This window comes from Aedes albopictus, chromosome 2 (genome assembly GCF_035046485.1).
Source record: "Aedes albopictus strain Foshan chromosome 2, AalbF5, whole genome shotgun sequence".
Lineage (NCBI taxonomy): Eukaryota > Metazoa > Arthropoda > Insecta > Diptera > Culicidae > Aedes > Aedes albopictus.
In genome coordinates this window covers 298382780-298408487 of record NC_085137.1, presented here as the reverse complement: position 1 = coordinate 298408487, position 25708 = coordinate 298382780, and the positions used below count along the sequence as shown (strand labels likewise).

The following is a 25708-nucleotide window of genomic DNA, read 5'->3' as shown; positions in this document are numbered from 1 at the left end:
CAAACACCATATTGCCACAGTCAGTGGTGAATTGAAACATTTCAAGTGGTGAATTAAATTAGTATGGGAAATTAACCGATTGTAGCGCCACGCTATTGCCACTTGAGTTGCCGGTTTCAAATGGCCGTTAAATTCCTTACACAGTTTCGGAACTGGACTTGGATGTCTGTTCTCTGTGATATTAAGTAACATGATGTCAGACATTAAAATGTAATTTTTCTACGCACCGAAAATTTTAAACAAGTTGATATAATGGCTAGCAGTTTATTAGCGTTTTACACCGTCGCAGGCTTTGTTTACCTACTGGCGTGCAGCGGTGTGCGTGAGTTGGGACGATTTTGACGTTTCTCTTTTGTCACATGTTTTGCATCTGCGCAAGGTTCTGGAAATTTTGCCGGGTCGACTTTTTTGCATCCATCCATTCTTCGCTAATCGACTGTCGCGTTTCGCAGTTCGTGCTCTCGTGTTCACGGTTTTCAGTGCAGTGCAAAAGTGATTTTTTTTTTGAGTGCAAATATCGTGCAGGACATACTGATCTCGAACAACGATGTCGGCCAATTCGGTGCTGTTGGATTTCTCGCTGGACCCGACCCGGATCAACGATGAAGTGTCGCGCAAAGACATCGTGAAGTTATGCAAGGAGCACCTGGAAAAGTTCATTTCCGGCCTGAAAATCACCTACGACATGCTGACCGACGATGGCTATCTGTGCATCCTGAACGCCCCGGGGGCAATCATCACGACCATTAGGTTCTTTAACCAGGGTCTCATCACGATCAACATCGAGTACTATCGGGCCGAGAGCGAGGCGCCAAAAATCACCTTCGAAGTACGAAGACCTTTTCTGCTGGGGGGTGGTGGTGGTGCCCAATCCTTTGAGCCGAAAATGGACGCAGCGAATTTCTACGTCTATTTTTGCGTTACTTTGCTTGTATGAGTCTTACATGATGCTACAATTGGAAATATTAGATTTTATTGTTCAAAATTCTATAGTAACTATCCTGGTTTCATAACATGAACGGTCAGAAACAGCCAAGCACAGTCTTGAAAGATGTTTAGAAGGAAAAATCGATATTCACGAGCTCGGCACAGTGCACAGTTAATTTCCTTCTCTAGTTCAGCCAAGGTTGAACGTGAGTAGGTATATGTAATACATGTGCCAATCCAATGTTAGGATGATGATGAGTATAATCATATGATATACGACACTAGATATTATGTGTATCTATTATGGATTACTGCACGACCATTGGGTAACTGTTGTTTCTCTTCTAAATGTGAATAATGTTTTTTGAGAAACCACAACTTTATTCACTGTGATATACAGTAAGGACCCGATTTTGTCAACCCCTGGTAGCATTCTGGGCTGACAAAAACGGGACATTTTTTAAAATATTTTTTATTCATGAAAAATTGTTCTGAGCACGTCCAGAGACGGAGATAGGTGTGGAAAGTCAGCTATGGGTTCGTTTAAATATTACGTAACGCCAATGAGGGGAGGGGGGGTCCAGCGCTGTGTTACGCTTCATAAAAAAAATTTTCTTACAAAAATAATTACGCGGAAGAGGGATAGCGGATAGGGTCTAAAACTGCCAAATTTTGCGTTACGTAACATTTGAACGGACCTTAAGTTAAAGTTAACATTCAGTGCTTTTTACAACAGATCTATTGAATCTTTTATTTCTATTTCTTGTCATAAAATCCCTACTGGAACCAGAGCGTTAATGATTAATCATAACTCAACGTGATCCTTAGGGTGCTCATCTTGCCCCGCCCTACCCTACTAGACAATATATCAAGAAAACCCAGCAGGATGTCTTGAAAGAATCGCTAGGAAAATCCACGTAGCAATTGTAGGAGGAATTATTGGAGAAATCCATTTGAGCACTTCCACTGTTATTAATTGGAGGGCTTTCTTTGTCTGCCATTGCATGAATTTGTATGTTGTGAGGCAAGTACAATGACACACTATGCCCAGGGAGTCGAGAAAATTTTCCCAACCGGAACGGGAATCGAATCCGCCGTCCCCAAATTAGCGATCCATAGCCTTAACCACTAGGCAAACTGGAGACCCCTATGGGAGTTTCTGTCAAGCCTGGTGTTTTTTTTTTATAGAATGAGAAAGTCTGCTGATCAGATAGATACCCAAGAGGTGGTTCCTCGGGTTATCGATCCACTAAAAACTTATTCTCTCTCTTCCTTACCTTCGCGGTACGCCCATTAAGGATGACTTCGAGAAAGGAGGGGGCGTACGTGACTACTTTCTATTGGTAAGCGTTCCACCAGCTACCGCCTTAAGTTGTTCTCTCTCCCTGGTCCCTGGCTTGGGTCGTGGCCAATACTGTACACTACCCGTTGAACTCAAGCTCTCGAATGGGAAGGGGGGCAACTCAATTTGCTGTTGGTCGGTCCACCATTTTCTCTGTAGTTCAAGTACGATTCGGGAGACCAAGGACAATGTTGCCCGCAGTGATGTCTCTACCGCATATCTCCTGCATACTCGACCTTTGCTCCACGAAGCGTGGGTATTCAAAGAGTACATGCTCCGCAGTCTCTGATGGTACGTCAGACGATGTGCTTTAACTTTGTACAATTATGATTCTAGTATTATTATTTATACTTAACTGTTTAATCTATTGAATTATTTTCCAGGTAAAAACATTGTTCTAGACTGTGCTCGATGGTTACTAATATTTCCTATTTTAGCACACAGCTCATAAATGCAGTCTCGCTTCAAAGGGTTTGGAAACAAAAATATTTCCTTTTTATCGTCATTTTTAGCAAATCAAGTCATTAGAGAACAATTTACGTCTAAAGTTAGAGGCAAAGCGCTCCAAGCATCTACCACCGATAAAAAGAGGCAGTTATATTGATGTATACCTAACGAGCTCAGGTTAGATCTCTTCCTCGTACAATTCTTACTTTCTTTATATACATTTACCTTTTTTTAACCTTCTGTTTGTATCACCTCATCATGTGTTGCAAGAGCCCTATAAAAAAACCTTCCTTATTGCCTAATCAAACTAACGATCGATAGATATAACTGTACCACCAAAATTGTTCAATTTTCGATCCCAATCGTCAGCATGTGGCATCGTAACGAAACCGTTCACCTTACACGTTATGGGTTTGGTTCAAGTTGGGCAAACCACTTCGTATTACGTGGTTTCTTCCTTGTTATTTATTGCATCTCTTTGAAACTCCATAGAATGGTTGTATAGAACATAGATTCCAATAGACAAATATAGAAAAGCAACCCTTGGCTAACAGGTAACGTGCTAATTTTGTAAGTTTGTTTTACTCCGATTGTTATTTACTATGCTTTGAAACCCACTGTGCAACCAAGGAGTGGATCTAGTAACGAAAATTTATCATCAAAATCAATTGGAACTAACATTTCCAACCGTTTGTAAGAAATACTAATTGATGAGAATATGTTTTAATTAACCGATTATTTTCATTGATTTTTTATACGTAACAACTTTATAAATAATACAAAACCTCTCCTAGATCCGCGCCTGCCTCTTTTTACGTTGGAGATCAATTGGGCCTTTGAATACCTCTTCCGGAAATTAAAATTCAAGTACCTCTTCGAAGATAACATTTCAAAAAATAGTAACTGTACTACCTAATTGGAAAAGCCATTTGCTAAGGATCTGCAAGTCTAACATAAATTGCAAAAACAGTCGTATAATAATCAAAATAGAACAGTTGCCAATTTTTCTGGAATTCGATCTTCAATCGTTGCTCGTAAATCCAAAATTCTTCTGGGAAAATGTCCTTCAATATTATATCAAACACCGTAAACCACCTTAACATAAATGCATTTTTATGACCTTGTTTTCCATAAATTGTCTATTTTTCCGTTACGTTTCCAAATCAACACATATCCTTCGAATGAATGCACCTTTCGATACATCAAACCTCGTTGACTTGAATCGCTTTTGTTCGAATCACCCCAACCAATCAACAACCCAACATCCGTTCACAAAACAAAACTCACAGCAAACGCGAGAACTTGAGAACAGTTTGGTTGTGAATCTGAAGCTGAACCACGGTCAGTCGTTGCCAACGTTGCAGCGAGGGCCCATCACCAAGTATTTCCCAACCGCAGGTAAGCCTTTTCTCTCAAACCTTATCAGTAGTCCTATCCGTTTTAGGTTAAAAATGTTTAAAATAGGCAGCGTCATTCACAATTGGTGTAATTGGAGATCTCCATAACAACTACTCTCATAAATCTTCACTAAGACAGATCGGTGAAGTACTAGATTTGTAGTAATGAGCTGAATTTTAGTATGGTGAGAAGGTCAATTCTTTGTTTCTGCAGTGAAATGGTGCAAAACGCGTGGGTATTTTGATTCCTTGCCTAATTTGATGCTGTTTGAGCAAAACTTTGGAAAACAGTGTTGTTGTTTTCTCCATTTCTTACAACATAAACAACATAGTTATCCAAAGTTTTGCTCAAACAGCATCAAATTAGGCAAGGAATCATAATACCCACGCTTTTTGCACCATTTCATTGCAGAAACGGAGAATTGACCTAAAATTCAGCTCATTACTACAATTCTAGTACTACACCGAACGTGCCCCATTATGCTTCCTTACCTAATTTAATGCTGTTTGAGCAAAACTTTGGGCAACAGTGTTGTTGTTTTCTCCATTTCTTGCAACATAAACAACATAGTTATCCAAAGTTTTGTTGAAACAGCATCAAATTAGGCAAAGAATCATAATACCCACGCTTTTTGCACCATTTCATTGCAGAAACGGAGAATCGACCTTCTCACCATACTTAAATTCAGCTCATTACTACAAATCTAGTACAACACCGAACGTGTCCCATTATTACAATATGCGTTAACTCAATCGTAAGGGGCTGTCCATTAGTTACGTAAGGGATTTTTTTGCGATTTTTCGACACCCCCTCCCCTTTTGTATGACGCGTAAGATTTCTTAAACCCCCCCCCCCCTTCCCCTATAAACCCTTACGTAATTAATGGACAGCTCCTAAGATGTTAGGAGTGGAGCACCCATTTTGCTTTTGAAAACAAAACCAGTTTTTCGAACGCTAATTTCACTCGAAATCTATGCCCGGTACCTGGAACCATTCTCGAAACTATCCTAAAGCTTATTGGCTGTCATATGCCACTTTGAAATCGATGAACAGGAGGTGATGTGTTGGGACCTGGTATTCACAGCATTTATGGAGGATTTGCCTTACGGAGAAGATCTTTTCCGTTGTCGACCGACCGTCGATCAATTCGGCTTGATAACATCCCACGAATTCATACGTTTTATGTGACAGATGACGGAATATGAGATAACCTGGCATTGCATTCTGTAGAGGGCATTCAAAATGATGATCGCTCGAAAGTTCTCACATTTTAAACGGACTATTTTTTGGTAGCTGTTCCAGCAGATCATTCAACCGGTGCAGACAGATGGTCGACATTCCTACCACCCAAGAAACCATTAGCATTGTCACCTTCATTCTTGTTTACGGACGTATCCACTTTCGAACGTTTTTGGTTTGATCGAATCAGTAGGCCATTTGATTTTGCTGGCTGAAAGGGAATGCGAACGATTTACGTTCGAAAGTGGATTCGATCAATAACAAGAATGAGGGTGTATATTTCGCCTTTTTGGGCTTATATGACTACTACTCGACCAATATAGAGCACGTCGGTTCCATACCCGTACTGTATTCGCAGACAAGGCGAATAATAGTGTCTAGTGATTACTGAGACAACTACTGTTGTGCTCATTCTGCGAATGGAGTGACGTGAGAAAAATCGGAGTCGTATATCGAAGTGAGGAATACCGTCTCGAATGAAGTGACTCGCCGTGTAAATCAAATGGAGAGTCACCTCATTCGAGTCGAGATTTCTCACCTCGATATACGACTCCGACTTTTCTCACGTCACTCCATTCGCAGAATGAGCACAAATGTACAACCCGCGGTCCTTCATTAGATCGGCGATTATGTGGGTGCTTTCAAAGTAGTTGAGAGATTGGTAGTTCGACGTACCGAGTTTCCAATCGCAAGTGCTGTTTGTACGCTAGAGGGTGTTCGTATTACTTTGTTGCTGACTACCAGTTGTAATTGGTTTTACGGCCAGCTCGCAGGCCTATAACTTTCCGGAGGACAACGGTGCACAGCTGAGCTTAGAGTCCTTCACTGGTACTTGGACGTTGAACAGCCGTCCCTACCATGGCGAACAGGCCACTCCTCCCTAGAGAGAAAAGAAAACGCTCAGGCTTGTAGAAGCAAATCATCCCTTTTTCTTAACCCTCTACATACTTCCCATGGTTGCTCTAGAGCACCATCTATTTTCGACGAACTCGAGACAAACGGAATCAGATGAATATGATGCAATAGTTTTTAGAATATGATTGTAATCTCATTAGGTAAACCCAACTCCCAACTACTTGTTTCAATAGTGGAACTATTGATAAACAATCAAAATACTATTGATTTAAAACTAAAACTTTTTTCGTTGATTTCGAAAAATTTTGGCCAATTTGCAATACATTTTGTTCAAGCACTTTCTTCGGAAACGCTCTCTTGGCATAGAAAAAGTCGTTCGAAGTCGTGGGAAGGAAAGGGTTAACGGAGTTTGTTACTTGATCTTTCCTAAGGTTGCTCGCAGTCCGACCGGTACTACGGGGAGGTAGGAAAAGGAATCACTGCACTTTCGTCTAGCTGAATGTGTTATTCATAAATGCTTGATTTCCAAAAAGTGGAGAAGTATCACCTAAAATTCGTTTTACCATTATTAAAAGTAATACATAACGAGTTAAATATAACCATGTGTAATTATATTTTCTCCATTTATTCCTCAGATGAACGAGTAATCGAATACGATATCGACAAGGTGCTTTACGACAAGCGTTCCGATTTTCAAAAAATCCAAATCGTTCATTCCAAGAGCCTGGGTAACATGCTCGTTTTGGATGAACTACAAAGTATGTATTAGGACTATCGTAATAGCAAAATAAAACTAGTTCCACCCGCAATACCCTTACCTTTTTCCAGATATCGCCGAAGCTGATCTCATCTACACGGAAACGCTGATGCGCCGGGGTGTCGAAAACTACAAAGACAAGGAAATCTGCATTCTCGGCGGTGGCGATGGTGCGCTCCTGTACGAGCTCCTCAAGGAAGAACCAAAGCACGTGGTAATGTTGGAAATTGACGATCTCGTTATGGAAGCCTGCAACAAGTACATGAACTCCATCTGCGGTGACGTGCTGGAAAAACGCAAGAGTGACAACTACGAAATTGTCGTCGGAGACTGCATGATGTACTTGAACAAGTTCATCAAGGAGGGACGCAAATTTGACTACGTCTTTGGCGACTTGACCGATATCCCGATTTCCGATACACCGACCGGGGAGATCTGGGACTTTATCCGCGTCATTCTCGAATCGTCGTTCAAGGTGCTCAAACCGGACGGAAAATTCATGACTCATGTAAGTAGTTGGCCAGAATCCGATACCAACCTTGATACATATGTACATATTTTGAACCGTGTGCTTAAGATGGAGCCATCCAGCGTTACTCGCATCAGCCTAATATGTAGTTTCATCGAAAAAATATGTGCTAATATTGTCTGCCAAAATTACTTTTCTTTCCACTGAATCTGCGCAAATTTTCTTTCCGGTCATTGCACATGACAAGACCTGGAGCAGTCACGCACTGCATACCATTGGCAGTTGCATAAAATTTTCGCATATCGTTCCGATTCACGCTTTCCTGCGCTTCAATATTTACACTCGATTGATAATCACTAAATGTGCAAAGTTGCTTGATTGATTTTTTTTCACTGACAAATTATCAATGGCTTCTGGAAAAGGTGCTGACAATCCCTTAATCAAGTTTAAAATTCGACCATACGCATAATAATAATATAACAGCCATTTTTATGTGTGAGCATTACTGCCCATAACCGCATAACAGTAGCATTCGACAGAAGTAGGCATTGGAGAAAATGAGACCCAAAGTTGGAAATTTTAATAATATGGGAATGAACCGAAACTGTAAACATTTTTTATTAATTCCTAATCAATAGTTTAGCAATAAGATCTTCTACAGCACTTCTTGTATGCTGGACCTATTGTCAGAAAATAAATCGGACTTAAGTATGATTGATGACACGCATTAAAACCAGTCTATTTCTCAGTGTGACTGTTATGCAGTCACATCGGTTAATGATGAGACAAAACGACTTGGTGTTTATTTCACAAATCCTAGAACAAACTTGAAAATTTTATTCAGGTAGTCGAAAGTACTTGTAATTTGATGATGATCCCCGATATTAAGTCAATAACAGCAAAATATGCAAATGTTACAATTATGCGGTTATGGGCAGATTATAGTTTCCATTAACCTAATCTAACTATTCCGCTTACAGGGCAATGGAGTCAGCTGTCCAGAATCTCTTCAGATGTATGAAGACCAACTAGCAAGGCTTACACCAAAGGTTAACTTCACAAAGTGCAGCGCATTTGTGCCATCGTTCATGGAAGAGTGGGTATTCTATCAAGTGCAGTGTGCGTCGGAGGCTGCGGCCAGCGTTTGACTTCCATACCAAACAGATGCTTTCGAAGCTCAAACAATCGAGGCGGCAGACCTTCGATTGCCAACCTGCGCCTACAGCGAGCGGTGTTGCAGTGGGTGCAACAATACGACAGTAACCAACCTAGAACATCAACCTCTTCTTCCAGTCTCGATGTCAGTGCACTCTAAGTATAATAGCATTTCAACTTTCAACAGCATTATGGAACTGCTCACTACGATATACGGTAGCAGATACTTATTATAGTAGTAGCACGTTATTATAACAAATATTTATTAGCACAGTATAGATTAGATCAGAGGTCAAAGTTAAACTTTCGACTGTGTACTTTTGTGAAGACCTAGGAACCTCTTATAAGTGGCCATACTCCTAGTTTACTTAATTTCGTGATCTAGCATTCGCTACCTCCTTAACCTCGTTATACGTTTTAATCTGTTTTATTGTTTTCAATTGCATTTAGTTGGCAGTTAACTTACTTCAAGCACAAACTAGTTATGTTGTACTTTACGAAACGGATTGCTTTACATCAGTTCCTGGTAGCAGCTATCATGGTTCTATTCGATTCATGAAAACATCATCTAAGTTATTACAACATAAAACAAACTAATATGAGTAGTGTGTATAAACAATTGGACGTGCAAATTAGCGAATTTTATGTTGGTAAATGTAAGGTCGTAGCAACAAAGAGAGTAATAAAAGACATTAATAAGATGAATCTGGTACCTTACGCCGACTACTGTTTCAATTCTTTCCCATGGTGTTATAGAGTAGGTATTTCGCTGAAAAACAATAAACAAATTTCGAATCCCCCCGTAAAAGAGTCTAGGTGCTTTTTTGGATGACACTGTCCCCTTGAGCAAAAACTTGTCTGACACAAGGACCCATTCTACGCGCTGCTCGATCACTAGTACGACCGCTAAATCAAGCCACGACATCCAGATCATCATCACGCTAAGGTAGACCAAAACTTTCCGTCATCAACAATGTACGGTATTAGCGACCGGCCACGGCCACACGTTGATCGACTGAAGCAACTGGAGGGTGCCTCAGCATACGCGCTGCATATCGAGGAAGTGTTGACAGATGAGACTCGAATTGGCCCCTCTAGAGGATTGCTGGAGTACGATAAAAACAATCATCAATAACGCAGCCAAGAGCATCATATGATACGTGGAACATGCAGATGCAGTTTATGCAGATAAATTTAGTTCAATAACTTTTCGTAAAGGAAATTGCCTTGACTTCCTTGGGCATTGGGTACCCAACTAACATTTATTGTGAATGTAAACGTCAACAAAGCGTCCTTAATACGGCTTGATGCTGAGTTACTGTGTTGTACATATGGACGGAAGCTTCTATGCAAGCCCTATACCAATGAATCTGGCGAACTTAATCAGCTTGTACATGCTGTGCGATCAGCTTCTATGCCACCTAGTCATAGCTCTTTTCTCGGCTCCTATGTAACCACTAACTGAATAACATCTTGAGAAGGCGCTTTTTCAGACTTTTTGCAATGTTAAATAATAGTTTTAAGGCATCCCCAAATTAAACGATTCAATATAATTAGGTTATGGATACCGTGACGCAATACATGTGGAACTGGTATTATCACTTTAAAAATTGAATAATTAAAGTACTTGCCGCTACTTGGAATCGAACTTCCGATCTCCGTATCCACTGGTCCCGATGATGTCCTCGCTGCCACATACTGCTATATATCCAGACAAGGCTTCATAATTGTGCCACAAGAAACCTTACCCAACTTCATCTTGCTGTAAAAGCTTGTGAAACGTCAAACGCAATACCCAACTAACATTTTCAGCGCTATAAGCTTCAGTCATTTGCTTTCTGTTGTGTAACCATCGAGTAAAAGCAGTCAACGCTGAATAGAAGGAAAGCTAAACAAATATAAATCATAAGCTAATACACAACTGCAAAACAAGCACCATACAGCTACCAAACTCGGTTTTCAGAAATCCATTGCTTGTCACTGGGGCTGCCTTTACTCCACCCTATTCCAACTCCGGGAGATTTCCCGGAAGATGTGAAAACTTGAACACATCGAATAGGAGTCCCCACTAACAAAACAGCTGCTACTATACAGTATAGTTCGTTATACTGACAAATCCCCAAACCAGCAGCGCTTTAAAGGCCGTTATGCGATTTCATTACAGCTAGAAGATGTAATAAAGAAACTGTTGGTTTACCAACACGGCTTGTCGGATATAAACATTATTGTCACAACAAACTTTAAGCGGGATATATAGCTACTACACAAATTCTTTACAGCTATCCATGTATGTGCTGTGAAATTATTTGGGTTGCTTTTATTGCACTTTAATTCAATGCCGGAAGATTTGCCGGAAGATGTGCAAATCGAGTTAGAGTCCCAGTCACTACAACAGCTGCTTTTATACAGTACGTTTTGTAATGTTGCCAAATCACAAAACAGCAGCGCTTCGTAGCCGTTTAAAGAACTCTCTTTCAGCTAGAAGCTGTGAAGAAGAATCTGTTGGCGCAACCACACAGCTTGTTCAATGTAAACATTATTGCGTTTGACGTTTCACAAGCTTTTACAGCAAGATGAAGTTGGGTAAGGTTTCTTGTGGCACAATTATGAAGCCTTGTCTGGATATATAGCAGTGTGGCAGCGAGGACATCATCGGGACCAGTGGATACGGAGATCGGAAGTTTGATTCCAAGTAGCGGCAAGTACTTTAATTATTCAATTTTAAAAGTGATAATTCCAGTTCCACATGTATTGCGTCACGGTATCCATAACCTAATTATATTGAATCGTTTAATTTGGGGATGCCTTAAAACTATTATTTAACATTGCAAAAAGTCTGAAAAAGCGCCTTCTCAAGATGTTATTCAGTTAGTGGTTACATAGGAGCCGAGAAAAGAGCTATGACTAGGTGGCATAGAAGCTGATCGTACAGCATGTACAAGCTGATTAAGTTCGCCAGATTCATTGGTATAGGGCTTGCATAGAAGCTTCCGTCCATATGTACAACACAGTAACTCCGCATCAAGCCGTATTAAGGACGCTTTGTTGACGTTTACATTCACAATAAATGTTAGTTGGGTAATGTTTACATTGAACAAGCTGTGTGGTTGCGCCAACAGATTCTTCTTCACAGCTTCTAGCTGAAAGAGTGTTCTTTAAACGGCTACGAAGCGCTGCTGTTTCGTGTTTTGGCAACATTACAAAACGTACTGTATAAAAGCAGCTGTTGTAGTGGCTGGGACTCTTACTCGATTGGCACATCTTCCGGCAAATCTTCCGGCAAATCTTCCGGCATTGAATTAAAGTGCAATAAAAGCAACCCAAATAATTTTACAGCACATACATGGATAGCTGTAAAGAATTTGTGTAGTAAACCAACAGTTTCTTTATTACAGCTTCTAGCCGTAATGAAATTGCATAACGGCCTTTAAAGCGCTGCTGGTTTGGGGATTTGTCAGTATAACGAATTGTACTGTATAGTAGCAGCTGTTTTGTTAGTGGGGACTCTTATTCGATGTGTTTAAGTTTTCACATCTTCCGGGAAATCTCCCGGAGTCGGAATACGGTGGAGTAAAGGCAGCCCCAGTGACAAGCAATAAATTTCTGAAAACCGAGTTTGGTAGCTGTATGATGCTTGTTTTGCAGTCGTGTATTAGCTTACGATTTATATTTGACTAGCTTTCCTTTTATTCAGCGTTGACTGCTTTTACTCGATGGTTACACAACAGAAAGCAAATGACTGAAGCTTATAGCGCTGAAAATGTTAGTTGGGTATCCACCACAAAAGTTAGGCATATTGGACGCAGTGGCTTAATTTCCCCAACAGGGGAGGAAAAAAAAATCCACCACATGATGCGCGAATCGCATGAACTAAATAATGTAATAAGTTTTATTTCCTTCTCAATTATAGGAGGAAAATCTGCTCAACAGACAACCGAACAGGAAGATCCGAATAGTGTGGGGTTAAGGCCGTCTTCTATAACAAAAGTAAAAGCCAGGACTACTCTCTCCTCGACCCACTAAACACATTCCTATGGTCGCCAAACCCTTCGTCTCTTGGGAAGACACCACCACCAAGAAGGCATTGCTTCAGAAAGGGGCTACACTGCCGTGAATCGCATATCAGTCCCATCTTTGCTGGATTTCCTATGCAAATGGGACAGATATGCGATTCACGGCAGTACACTCAAGGTTAGCTGCGTAGGGGTAGGCGGGGCATAATGAGCAGCCTAAGCATTTTGCCACTAAATCCAGTAAATTAAGTGCAACCAATGTGTAATTTTAACGTTTAATCCTCATTTGAACCTTAACTGACAAAAGCTAATCGTTGAAATTCCGAATAAAGTTATAAATGTTGTAAAATTTTATGTTTTTAAAAACGTATAAAATCGCGAGTTGCGTTTTGAGGGTGGGGCATAATGAGCCCACGCTGAGGGAAGTTAAGGATGCCATTCACCAGCTCAAAACCAACAAAGCAGGTGGTAAGGATGGTATCGCAGCTGAACTCATCAAGATGGGCCCAGAAAACTTGGCCACCTGTCTGCATCGGCTGATAGTCAGGATCTGGGAAACCGAAAAGCTACCGGAGGAGTGGAAGGAAGGGGTAATCTGCCTAATCCACAAGAAAGGCGACCATTTGGAATGTGAGAACTTCAGGGCGATCACTATTTTGAATGCTGCCTACAAAGTGCTATCCCAGATCATCTTCCGTCGTCTGGCACCTAAAACAAATGAGTTCGTGGGAAGTTATCAAGCCGGCTTCATCGACGGCCGGTCGACAACGGACCAGATCTTTACCGTACGGCAAATCCTCCAGAAATGCCGTGAATACCAGGTCCCAACGCACCACCTGTTCATTGACTTCAAAGCGGCATACGATAGTATCGACCGCGCAGAGCTATGGAGAATCATGGACGAAAACGGCTTTCCTGGGAAGCTGACTAGACTGATTAAAGCAACGATGGACGGTGTGCAAAACTGCGTAAGGGTTTCGGATGAACTATCCAGTTCATTCGTATCTCGCCGGGGACTGCGACAAGGTGACGGACTCTCATGTCTACTCTTCAACATCGCGCTGGAAGGTGTGATGCGACGAGCCGGGCTCAACAGCCGGGGAACGATTTTTACAAAATCCGGTCAATTTGTGTGCTTTGCGGACGACATGGACATTATCGCTAGAACATTTGGAACGGTGGCAGAACTATACACCCGCCTGAAACGCGAAGCAGCAAAGGTCGGACTGGTGGTGAATGCCTCAAAAACAAAGTACATGCTGGTAGGCGGAACCGAAAACGACCGGATCCGTCTGGGTAGTAATGTTACGATAGACGGGGATGTTTTCGAGGTGGTGGAGGAGTTCGTCTACCTCGGATCCTTACTGACGGCTGACAACAACGTGAGCCGAGAAATTCGGAGGCGCATCATCAGCGGAAGTCGGGCCTACTACGGGCTCCAGAAGAAACTGCGGTCGAAAAAGATTCACCCACGCACCAAATGCACCATGTACAAAACGCTAATAAGACCGGTGATCCTCTACGGGCACGAGACATGGACCATGCTCGAGGAGGACCTGAAAGCACTCGGAGTTTTCGAGCGACGCGTGCTAAGAACGATCTTCGGCGGTGTGCAGGAGAACGATGTGTGGCGGAGAAGGATGAATAACGAGCTCGCTGCACTTTACGGCGAACCCAGCATCCAGAAGGTGGCCAAAGCCGGAAGGATACGTTGGGCAGGGCATGTTGCAAGAATGTTGGACAACAACCCTGCAAAGCTGGTGTTTGCAACGGATCCGGTTGGCACAAGAAGGCGTGGAGCGCAGAGAGCACGATGGGCGGACCACGTGGAGCGTGACTTGGCGAGCGGCAGCCACAAACCGAGTATTGTGGCGTACTAGTGTTGGTTATGTCTTGTCTTAATGATGTTGAACAAATAAATGTAATGTATGCATAATGATCACCCTAGGTGGGCAGGATGATCAATACCAGTTTTGCACACAATCAAATGCTAATTGACTATTCTTGCTAATGATAAAGCATACCGTCAACAATCAATGAAATTTTGATTACGGGGTTTAATTTGTAGGGAACTGTGGAGTTTCAAGGAGTCTTCTATTGAAGAATTTTTAAACGGTGATAATATACAGATACTGAAATTTTCAAGCTAATAAATTGAAAATTACAGACAAAACCTTACTATATGCATCAAAACAGAGAAAACCATAATTAAAATTCGTTTGTTGAAGATGTTTACCATTTTCATTATTTTTTCACTAGTTGCTCATTTTGCCCCACCCTACTACCAACTCTTTGAAGCATATTTTTACAACAAAATAATAATACAAATAGTTGAAAAGTGTTACAAATACACTTCATTGGCGTATGGAATATCAAGAAAATCGATAGATGCACAGTAAGTTGTGATTTCGATTCCCAAAACCTTATTTTAGGTCACCTGATTCTTATAATATTTTCCCAGTACATGACCACTTTACGCATTTTGATTAATTTTTAAAGGTAAACAGATTTTTTGACTAATATTTTGTCATCAACTCATTGGATTTTAGATAATTGGGCTATAATCAAGCAATTTGTTTTGTTAATTTGAAGATTTACAGTGAAAATACAAGGTGCTCATTATGCCCCGCCTACCCCTAATCTGCAGCAACGAACATCGATGACTCGTTTTGGAGAGTCCATAGCATGCTGGCGCATAGCCAGTTTCCCGTGTCGTCCTCACCACTGCCTTTGTCCTCGGAAGGCGTCAACCCCATGCCCGCACCCAACTGTTTTGCAGACATCAGGAACTGATGCCTACGTTCGACCAGATCTGACCTGCTAAAGGCAAGGGTATCACTTCCTTTCAGGCTCTATCAGCTACATCAGAAGGTTACTGACAGTAGGGTCTCCACCTGCCTCGGCCCTTTCCGGGGACCCCTTTCCAACCGCGGGCTCGGATCCAACCCAGTAGACCGACGCCACGACAGCAACGCTACCAGGATGTATTCTCCGCGGCCACTTAATCGCTGTAAGGGTCGATTTCGACCGCAGGGCACCGGCATGACCTACGAAGCCGACACAGAACCCCTGGACCACCCCTTGTACCACATCTGAACTAGCCATTCTTCGAGTCCACGCGCCACCTCCTCTGTAGCTCCCAGACGATGTGGGTGATAGCCGTTGAAACGGCATTCCAGCCAAACTCATCCTCACACATACTCTGGACAAGATTGTCCGGAGTAGTGTCACCCCCGCATGTGGCAAGCATGCGATCACGCATTGTACGAAATCGCGGGCACACGAACAAAACGTGTTCCGCCGTTTCCTCTAAACCAGCACAAACAGATACTATCGGAAGCAACCAGGGCCAGAAAGAAGCTGTATCAGCTGGAATGTTACTTCCCCATGGCGCCTATTAATCCAACTATCTACCCTCGGAATCAACCTATGGGTTCACCTTACTTTGGTGGAACTGTCCCACGCGCGCTGCCATTGTCATCCTGGTAGTCCTGCTTAGGCCTCTTGTGCCGCGCATTTCGAAGTACTCCATGTCCTCCCTGATAAGGATGCCGATAGGCACCATGCCGGTGATGACGCAAAGCGCGGTACGGTACGCGCTCGCAACCCTCACGCACATCACACTGTAAGTACTTTCCAGCTTACCACGGTAGCTTTCGGTACTAAGCGCAGTGCCCCACGCCGGGCCGACAAACCTTAGTATGGACGTAGCGACACTAGCCAGAAGCTTACTGGCGTACACCGCAGGTAAGAAGTTTATGGTTATAACGAACGACGTTTAGATGTTCCTATAAGACGAACAAGAGCACAGCGGACGATGTAAGCGAACTAAACAGACCGGGCATGATTTGGCAAGTGAAAGAGGTTCCCAACTTAGGTGTCCAACTAGCCATCCTTTCCCATCCCTCATCAATCGCAAGGGCGTGGCCAGAACAGCCCTCGACCATTGGAGAATTGCGTCAGTCTTTATCTAAGAGTCAGAGATTAGTCCCAAATATTTGTGCTTTGGTTCTAGGAGGTGGGTCTAGGAATGTACCATCTACGAATTTGTCCGACTCGCATAATGCTAATGCTAGATGTTGTAACTACTAAATAAATAAATGAAAGTCATCAAGACCAAAAACATTCATACTTGCAAACACTTGTAAATTTGAATTGCATTTATTACGTCATTTTGCAATCTCTTCTGTATCCTGACATCCACTTCTATTAACATAACAATGCGGTTTATTCATAAATTGTGCTTCTCATTTTTAATGCCTCTTACTCACTCACAAAAATAAACTTTGCAATATGTACACCGAATCACTTTTATACTAAATCTTGCACACAACAGCGCACACATTCAAGTTCGTTATTCCAATTATTACTACACCAACATGGAGGGGTATCTGTATCTTCGTACAATTTATTAGTTTTTATTTTACTTCGGCGAATTTCCCCGCGAAGCATTCTATCATTTCAAGATCGAGGCCGATCCCTCTTGTGCTATCACTTTTCGACATACCATTCATCAAATGGTAAAATTTTGCTATCATTATTGTTCTACCACTGCTTCGCGTGGAAGATATACATAGACAGTTAAGTAGGTCAGGGGGTTTGTGCCATCAAGTTTCTATCATTTTTTTTTCTTTAAGATAAGTATATGCTTAGTCCCTTTTGAAGTTTCAGTGAACAACCGTTCGGAAAAGTTACACGGTTCCATAATTGTTGTAGTTTTGATACAGTATAACACGTGTCGTGACAGTCAAGGACAAGACTAACAACAGCGAGAATTAATGGATAGAGGGGAAAGTTTCGAAGAATTTGAGGTCTTATCATACAATAGCCGTCTTGACAAGACAGGATTGTGAATTATTTCCTATCGAACCATCCAAGCTGTCAAGATCGAGAGCGGTATCAATCATGGTCGATTCCTGCAGCAGTCGCAACCGATTTGAGCTAGTGATGAACCCGCTACTAGCTGTACCGTTGCTATTGCTATTGGTGTTGTTATTGTTGCTATTACTGTTGATGTTGTTATTGTTGCTACTGTTATGGCTACTATGATTACTGACGGACGAATTGATGGCGCCATTGTTTCCATTGGTTGCTTGGATTATTACGCTGGGATCCAACGTTTTAATCACATTCTTCATCTCGATAGCCGTAATGGGCTGGGAGCTTTTGAGCGGCGGTAGAGGCAAATGGGATGACGAAGTAGTCGTAACCATTGCTGATGGTCCGCTGTCTATCAGGTTGCCACCAGATGGCGGCATAGTATTCGCAGATGTTTTACTGGCAAATGCACTTGTCATCACCGGATCATCCAAGTCCAGATCGTTAGTGATGAATGAGGAATTTAGCAGCGACTGATCATCAACTACTGGACTGAAATTGTTATTAACACTATTGCTATTCGGTAGGTGGTGGAAATTACTTCCACTGGAAGCGCTGTGCCGTTGACCAACTAGGTTGCCATTGCTAGTGTGACTCCCGCTACCAATGTTGGAATACACGTGCAAATTGGGATCAATCGACTTACCACTGTCGCTATTCCGCGCTCCTGCACTGCTTATGCCGGTTCTTTTAGGAGAACCCAATGCACCGTTTCCAGACCCCGACGGAATATTACTGTACACGTTTTCGTGACCACTAACGCTGGACACCATCATCAGATCGCTGGCGTTAATTATCTCGTCAGCGTTCTGCATCTTATCGCCATCGGAAGGCCCAAGTTTCCCGCCGCTTAAGGATTCTCGAAACAGATTATTGTAGCTGCCGCTCAAATTCACTATCTTCGGTGGTTCCAGCTCGACGATCGTATCGTCGTCCATCATCACAATGGTGGTCGCGGTGGTATCCTCAATCGCCGATATGTTACCGGTGTTGGACAGCGGAGCCTCGTTCTCCACCAGGTGCGCTATGCTGTTGGACTTCTCTGCAAGGATACATAATGGGATCGAAAAAATCGTAATCAGTGATAATCACGCACAGAAAAATGTTGAGAATGTTTGATGAAAATTAAACAGAAAATAGCTACAATGGCGAACACTAGCTACTGCATTCAAAAGCATACCAATATTAACATAAGTTAAAAGAATGAAAACAATAATAAAAAAAAGATTACCGGTTATCATACATGTGTTTAGATTTTTTTTGCATTATTGTCCAACGGTAAACTGTTGGAACAAGTTTGTTTTAAAGGTTTAAAATGTTACTGTCTGCTTGATAAATCACATACATTGGATAGACAAAATGATCGGGACAGTCAGAATGTTACCGTTAAAAAAAACTTGAACTCTCATTTTCTTGCTAGTTAGTAGATCAACTAGGTATCTAGGTGGTCCAAATTGAGCAACATAAGAATGATTGATTCTAACAATAAAGTGTTAGAGCTAATCCGATAAAATGCATAACCACGCATAACTATTTAATTGTCATTTTCAAACTGTTAGGGAAATGGTTGTATTTCGACAGGGCTTTTGTTTTGGGCAATTTTCCGTTGTAGTTCATATGTACGTATGTACTTTGGTAAGTCGTGTACAAAAAATCAGGCGTATGACTAGGTGTGGTAGTTTAGCAACTACTAAGTAGGCCAGCCATTTGGTTAGAGTAGTTTTAGTCAAACTGTCAAATAATAAAGATCGAACCCTCCACATATTGGCGACGAGGATCGGATTTGAAGTTACTACTGGAAATGGAATATAAATTATGTCATCCAGAACAACGTTACCGCTGACGCAGAAACCGTCGGTCCAGCTCATTGAATTTGGAATGCCAGGCGAATTTCACTGGATGCAATATTGCGACTGGAAATCCAATCAAAATGAAGCGAATTTTTCGACTGCACTTGCCATTGGTCGGACGGCTAAACGAGTGGCGAAAGAAGTACATGGACATGTGCTTTGGTGTTCGCGGTCTATTTGCAGAAATGGTACTAGCTGTATCCAACAAAATTATCAGCGTAGATGTACTCCCGGATGGACTATCAGACAAGGTGCGACAGCAAAGTTATCCAACCCAGTCAAAAGATTAATGGTTTCAAGAGCCAGCCCTGTCAAGACAATGCCAAGAATGATTCCGCCGTTCAGCCGACATAAAATCTAGAGGATATCTCCATCTAGAATTCAGCCGTACGACGAATGTACACATCTGCGTTGACCTAGGTGCCCCGGAATTTTTCGCAGCCGACAAAGATCACGTTCCATTTCCATCTCTGGTGAAGGCTCTACATCTATGTTTGAAGAAATTACAATCGGCCACTCGGACGTTGGAAGCCAGGGTGTATACAAGATGGGCCTTTCGAAATTGTCCAATTATGTTTGCGGTATGGATGTCACCAGATTGATATTGAGTCATCCATTGATAGGTAATTAAACTTAAAAAAAATAATAGAATGAAAATTCCTTACGAACAGCCCACTGAGGTGCATTGATCCGGAGAGAGATATCAAAGTCCTTAACGAGCAACACGCTGATAACGTGTTGGCTCGGAGAAGGCAAGAGTATCAAAGTCCTTAACGGACAACGCGCTGAAGCGTTGGTCCGGAGAAGGCAAAAACAAAATCCTTAATGAGCAACTCGCCGGCAACGTGTTGGCTCAGAGAAGGTGAAAATCAAAGTCCTTAACGGACAACGTGCTGCCAACGCGTTGGTCCGGAGAAGGCACTATTAAAGACCTTAATGGACAACGCGCTAAGGCGTTGGTCCAGAAAAGGCAAAAACAAAATCCTTAACGAGCAATTCTCTAACAACGTGTTGGCTCGGAGAAGGTACTAAATCAAAGTCCTTAACGGGCAACGTGCTAGCAACGCGTTGGTTCGGAAAGGCATTTCTTCTTTTACAGCTCAATCCGAGAAGATAACACGATGTTGACTGAACCAAAAAAACAAGATGTCCAACGAATTACGATGCAGATCTACAAAAAATGAGTCCTGGAAACGATTACATTGAGTAAGCACTGATGAGGAGTTGAACCACAGTGATGATTTGAAGTAGAAAATCAAAATATATTTTCGCAAAACGCACAGAGAGTTCAAAAAAGATAAGTTATTGGGTTAAAACCATGGTTAAATCATCAAAGCATAACAGTATTTATCTGGTTTATATGTTTATATAGATAACACCTCATTAGCGGTTGTATGTAAAAATCACTCCGGCCATACTCAAATTTCCACAATCACGTTGTACTAAGTCCAACCATCTTGTCTGTTATGCTTCACGTTTTCCCGTACCTTCTGGATTGGATGCACCACCTTCTTAAGTTAATAAAAGGGAAAGATAGAAAGAAACACTCATTTGATGGACGAAAGCTCGCGAAAAATGCTGGGATTGTTTGAAGCGCTAGGTTCATCTATTACAAGAGGGCTTGAGTCAATACGTTTGTTAAGAAGTATTGAAGAAACAAGGCTCGTTCAATAATAAACAAAAGGAGATGTGGTAGTTTAGCAACTACTAAGTAGGCCAGCCATTTGGTTAGAGTAGTTTTAGTCAAACTGTCAAATAATAAAGATCGAACCCTCCACACTAGGTATCAGGTATCAGAAGGCCGGCTCCAGAGGCACGTTATCCTCCATTTGGTACATTTGTGCCATCGCCTATATGTATGACGCCTATTTCATCGTTTACCTGAGAATGGGACAAGGGATGGAATGGAATTAGGAAAGGGAAAGGTGATGAAATAGGAAGGGGTGCCCTAGAAGAGGGAATGAACTCATAAGCGCAACGAGAGCTCATAGCCCATACCACAACGAGTTTAATCAGTGCCCTGAAAAGGACACTGTAAAACGCATAAGCGTAAAAAGAGCCTATAGCTCATTGGAGGTAGCTTGTGACGTCATGCGACTTTCAATATGATATTCAAAGGTACATCATCGAAAGCATCCTCAATATTCAAGAAATCACCCAAGCAAAAACTACGCTTGAACGAGTACTTTCTTGAAAACGTATACAAATTTGTGTAAAAGAGTCACTGAGGACATCCCAAATTGGGAGGCATGTGAGTACACATGAATAGGCATGTTAGTCAGACGAACATCGTCGATATGATAGTCGACAATACGTTTCAAGCGTTTCAGAAAGAACGAGGTAATCAGATAAATCTGGAACTCATTCCTTCTTTATACAACGCACGCACCATTCGGGAAAAAAAACTATAGAGTGATTTCACGCCATGAAAATACCCAATAGAAAACTACAAGAGTTCAAAACATGTTTGAAATATTTAAATCTCTCTGGAGAAAAATAGGACAAAACCCCATTTGCTCCTGGAGATTCGAAGTAAGCAGAGCTTTTTAGTTCCCACTAAATCGATTATATAGCTACAATCCTCGGGGCAGAAGCTAAAAATTCGTAGCTATACAAAAGACTGGTTTATCCGAAGATATTTTGAACTTGAAGAGATCAGAGATTTATTCTGGAATACCTCTTGCGGTCCGCACAGACCGCAGAGGACAAGCTTCTTTCAAAGCAATAGTTATGGTATACCACAATGGAGGGCGTTGTAGTAACAAAACGACAATGAAACTCTCTTGGAGTGGCAATGGAAGCGAGTTATCCATACAATGGTGTCACAACCAATTAGTACAGGTTTCCTAGTTTGTTGAGCAGGGACGCCTGAATACGCAAAGTTTGCGAAAGAACTCTCAAAAGTACAAAGAAGGTCAAATGGAGACTCCTCATCTGGCACTTGACAATCAGTCAACTCATGCCAAATTCTGCTCATGCAGAGTTGGGTTAGGTGCAATTTTATGTTAAGTTATCCACAAACTGTACTACCTAAGTATTCCATCAAACTAAAGCATCTCTAATCAATGTTTGAGCTAAAGGTGGGCAAAACGGCTCACTTCAGTGATCGGAACCGAGTCGGATCAATCACTCTAGTGAACGGGATCTTCTGAACGGATCTGCGGCTCAGTCATGAATGACCGAACCGCACTGAGCAGTCATAACTTTACGACGCGCGTTTTTTCTTCACGCCAAGCAAACACTGCTAAACAGCGGTGGCTCCGAACTCGCTACAGTCGTATACCAACCGCGTTCTGTTCCCTGGCGAAGAATTCACGCATGCGGTCCGCTTACAACGCATACGATGCCCAATCGGAAGATCGCAGATCCGACTGTTCTAGGCGACCTGACCTGATTCGAACGATCCAAACACGTAGCTAGGGGGTAATGTGTATGCGGGAAAGCCATAAAACATCAAGAGAGTGAGTATGCTGTGTCTGAGAGAATGAGCTGCAAGCAATCCAGTGCGATACAAAGAGGAGCGAACGGTTCTTTTCTCGGGTCTTTCGTACAGAGGCATGCGGACGGGTGATCCGGCTCTCTCTGGAAAAGAGCCACGGTTCGCTCACTCACTGCGCACATTCTACACGAAGTTATAAAGGTTATAGAAAAAGGTATAATTATCCGATAGTCAACTTTGAGCTGTTATATCTCCGGATTCAATGAACCGAATGCAATGAAATCTTGATCATTTATGACATATTGACTAAACTTAAAATTCTTTACACGAAAAAAAAATTATTACGATTAGACTATTTTTCTAATATACCACCAATTTATCCAAAACTTCATCATCGTTTCAAAATTCGAGATAGTAATTACAGTTCATTTAAATTCCCTCTAATTGACTTCAATATGAATATGTTTTGAAAGGAAGTAACAAAATAACTGGCATTAAATTGAAAAAGTAATGGGATGCATATGAAAAATAGATAAATTTACTAAAAAAACATAGAATAAATGAAACCGCCATAACTTTTTTTCTTATTAATAATTTCAAATTAAGTAAACTGTTTTTCAAAGTTCATTATATAAGTCATAAATGATCAAAATTTCATTGCATTTGGTTCATTGAATCCGGAGATATAACAGCTCAAAGTTGGCTATCGCATAATTATACCTTTTTCAAGAACCTTTATAAATTCGTGTAGAAAGGCTCGATCTTTTCCAAATTTTGACCACTGATACACAACTAGTTGATGAACTTACAGCAAAAATTTGAGAATTTTTGATGCCTTTTTCGAAAAGTTACCGCGAGTTGAACATTTTTTGAAAAGTGAAAATTTTACCTATCCCAGTTATTTTGAGTATCCCCTGTAGCTCAAATTTGAGCCAATGTCAGACAACTAGTTGATCAACTCACTGTGAACATTTGTGTATTGTTGATGCACTTCAGAAAAGCTACTAGGTGGAAATATATTGAAAAATAGAAATGTTTTCCGCCTCGACCATTTTATCTTTCACCTGTAAGTTCGCGTATTTTGAATCACAATACTATTAACGTTGAACAATTCGTCATTGAAATCATCGTCATCATCAAACATTTGAAAGCAGTTTTTTCGTCCAAAACAAAAGTTTTTGCGATGAAAATGTATTCACTGCATTCCACATGACGAATGGAATGCAGTGAATACATTTTCATGATCATTGTTTTGATCTAGAGCGAAAAAACTGTTTTTCATTTTCTGAAAAATGATGACGGATGCTTGAGCCTTAAGCAGCATACTTTTGGCTGTTGACCGAATATTACAATAATATACAATACAATATACATATATACAATACAATAAGAATTTCTCATAGATGTTAAAATCCGTGATTGTTGCTCATTAAGGAAATTAATTAACATGACTTTTCTGAGGTTTGACATAAGCCATCAAATTTGATGTTGTTGAGTGTTGACATTGACAATATTATTGTCATTACAAAACAAAACTAAAATCCTGACAATGGGTCTGGGGGGTGAGATTGGGTCAAAACGGAGAAACATAAAATTGGAAATAGCTCATCAACTATCGCTAACTTATATAGAAAACTTTATATTATTTCAAAGAGAAGATGTTTTTACACGTCATGATTCATAATAAGATGTTTAGTAATAATCATTATTTTGTTAAGTTTGTGGCTAAACTTATATGATGAAACTACTAGTAAATCACTCTCAAAATAATTCTCCTTCGTAATGTTTCACACAAGTACCTAACCATAAATTTTCTTATAAGTGGTTAGCTGTAGATATTACCTGATTGATGCAACGAAAAAAGCGGGCTGTCAATGCACTTTTTATTTAAAAATTCAATATTTTCGACCCTATGTCTAAATATTAAGAATGGGGGTGAGATTGGGTCAAGCAAGTTATCGAGTACACATAACCTTAACTAAAAATTCAACTTGTTATCCAGTCCCCATTCGACGTTAGAGTGATGTCATGTTTACCGTATCTTCATAAAAGCACGCTTTTTTTTCAAAAATATGTCGAAGAAGTGTCAAGCGAGTGTGTTCATACGTTTAGTGCCTAAAATCATTTATAACAATAAACCCATGCGTTTTGACAGCTCCGTTGATCATCAGCTAATCTTTAGTGTACAACAATATCGTAAGCCCACAAAATAGACTTGATAGCGTTTTTCTTCTCCACTCATTTTTTTAAATTTTAAGGAAATATCGTGAAACTACCAGACGGTAGTGGCATCCAGGAAATACCGGGGCCATAAAACCGGTAACATGACAACATTTCGGAAGACGAACGATCGTCTAAAAATATCATGTTTTTTTCAATGAATATTTTAATGCATCTCTCCCTCATTGTAATCCCCCCTCCTCTCATGGAAGTTGAAACTTTAAATGAGGATGATTATGGTGGCTGAAAATGGCGATACAACATACAAACTTTATTTTATCAAATTTCAACCATTTATTCGATTGTATTAGCCCTTTCAGGTGGATTAATCATCTTTAAAAATTACCTAAGTTTTTATTCGTCATGGTTACATTGTATTTCAAGTAGGTTTACTAGATATCTGGAGCAACATTTGAAAAGGGCTTAAGAGGTCTTGTGTCTTTTTTCGAAAACGCTCCGTAGGGCATAACAGCAGCCCGCCCACGCAAATGAACACCGTTATTCGAAAGATCGATGTTTGCTCTATCTGATAACGGACTTAGTTTGTGTGAATAAGCTTATGGGGGCTCAAGAGCGACGTGTGAAGTCATTGTTTACCAATGTTTGTATGCCCTTTTCAAATGTTGCTCCAGATGATCAATAAAATTAACTTGTATTCATAAATAGGTGACTTTGAATACTTTGACCCATTCTCACCCCCTCTAAGGGGTGAGATTGGG

At 41.1% G+C, this 25708-nt stretch overlaps 2 protein-coding genes and 1 long non-coding RNA gene across 4 annotated transcripts in view; 2 read left to right on the top strand and 1 right to left on the bottom strand.

Annotated features, from left to right (window-relative positions):
• Nucleotides 1–368: 368 nt before the first annotated feature.
• Nucleotides 369–9397, top strand: LOC109430626 (spermine synthase). Of its 2 annotated transcripts, none has more exons than XM_029879605.2 (5): nucleotides 369–829; nucleotides 2782–2893; nucleotides 6844–6966; nucleotides 7037–7473; nucleotides 8415–9397. In XM_029879605.2, the coding sequence occupies exons 1-5, from the start codon at nucleotides 548–550 to the stop codon at nucleotides 8580–8582; spliced, it is 1122 nt and encodes a 373-aa protein (XP_029735465.2). In that variant the 5' UTR covers nucleotides 369–547; the 3' UTR covers nucleotides 8583–9397. The 2 variants fall into 2 exon arrangements, with proteins under 2 accessions (XP_029735465.2, XP_029735466.2); XM_029879606.2 differs by lacking the exon at nucleotides 2782–2893 and adding an exon at nucleotides 4006–4114 and having other exon boundaries at nucleotides 372–829.
• A 7347-nt stretch (nucleotides 9398–16744) lies between these two features.
• Nucleotides 16745–25708, bottom strand: part of LOC115270285 (palmitoyltransferase app) — a 32385-nt gene continuing 23421 nt past the window's right edge. The window contains exon 8 of the mRNA XM_062852139.1: nucleotides 16745–18522. Within this exon, the coding sequence (XP_062708123.1) occupies nucleotides 17420–18522 (1103 nt within the window). The 3' untranslated portion in view covers nucleotides 16745–17419. The remainder of the gene's footprint in view (nucleotides 18523–25708) is intronic.
• On the top strand, nucleotides 19011–24824 carry LOC134288176 (uncharacterized). The gene is made up of 3 exons (XR_009997794.1): nucleotides 19011–19150; nucleotides 21114–23871; nucleotides 24088–24824. It is a non-coding gene; the product is annotated as an uncharacterized LOC134288176 (long non-coding RNA).

Coding starts and splice junctions, on each gene's coding strand:
- LOC109430626 (XM_029879605.2), top strand. CDS start 548: ATGTCGGCCAATTCGGTGCTGTTGGATTTCTCGCTGGACCCGACCCGG. Junction 830..2,781: donor CGCCAAAAATCACCTTCGAA/GTACGAAGACCT, acceptor CGTCATTTTTAG/CAAATCAAGTCATTAGAGAA. Junction 2,894..6,843: donor TGTATACCTAACGAGCTCAG/GTTAGATCTCTT, acceptor TTTATTCCTCAG/ATGAACGAGTAATCGAATAC.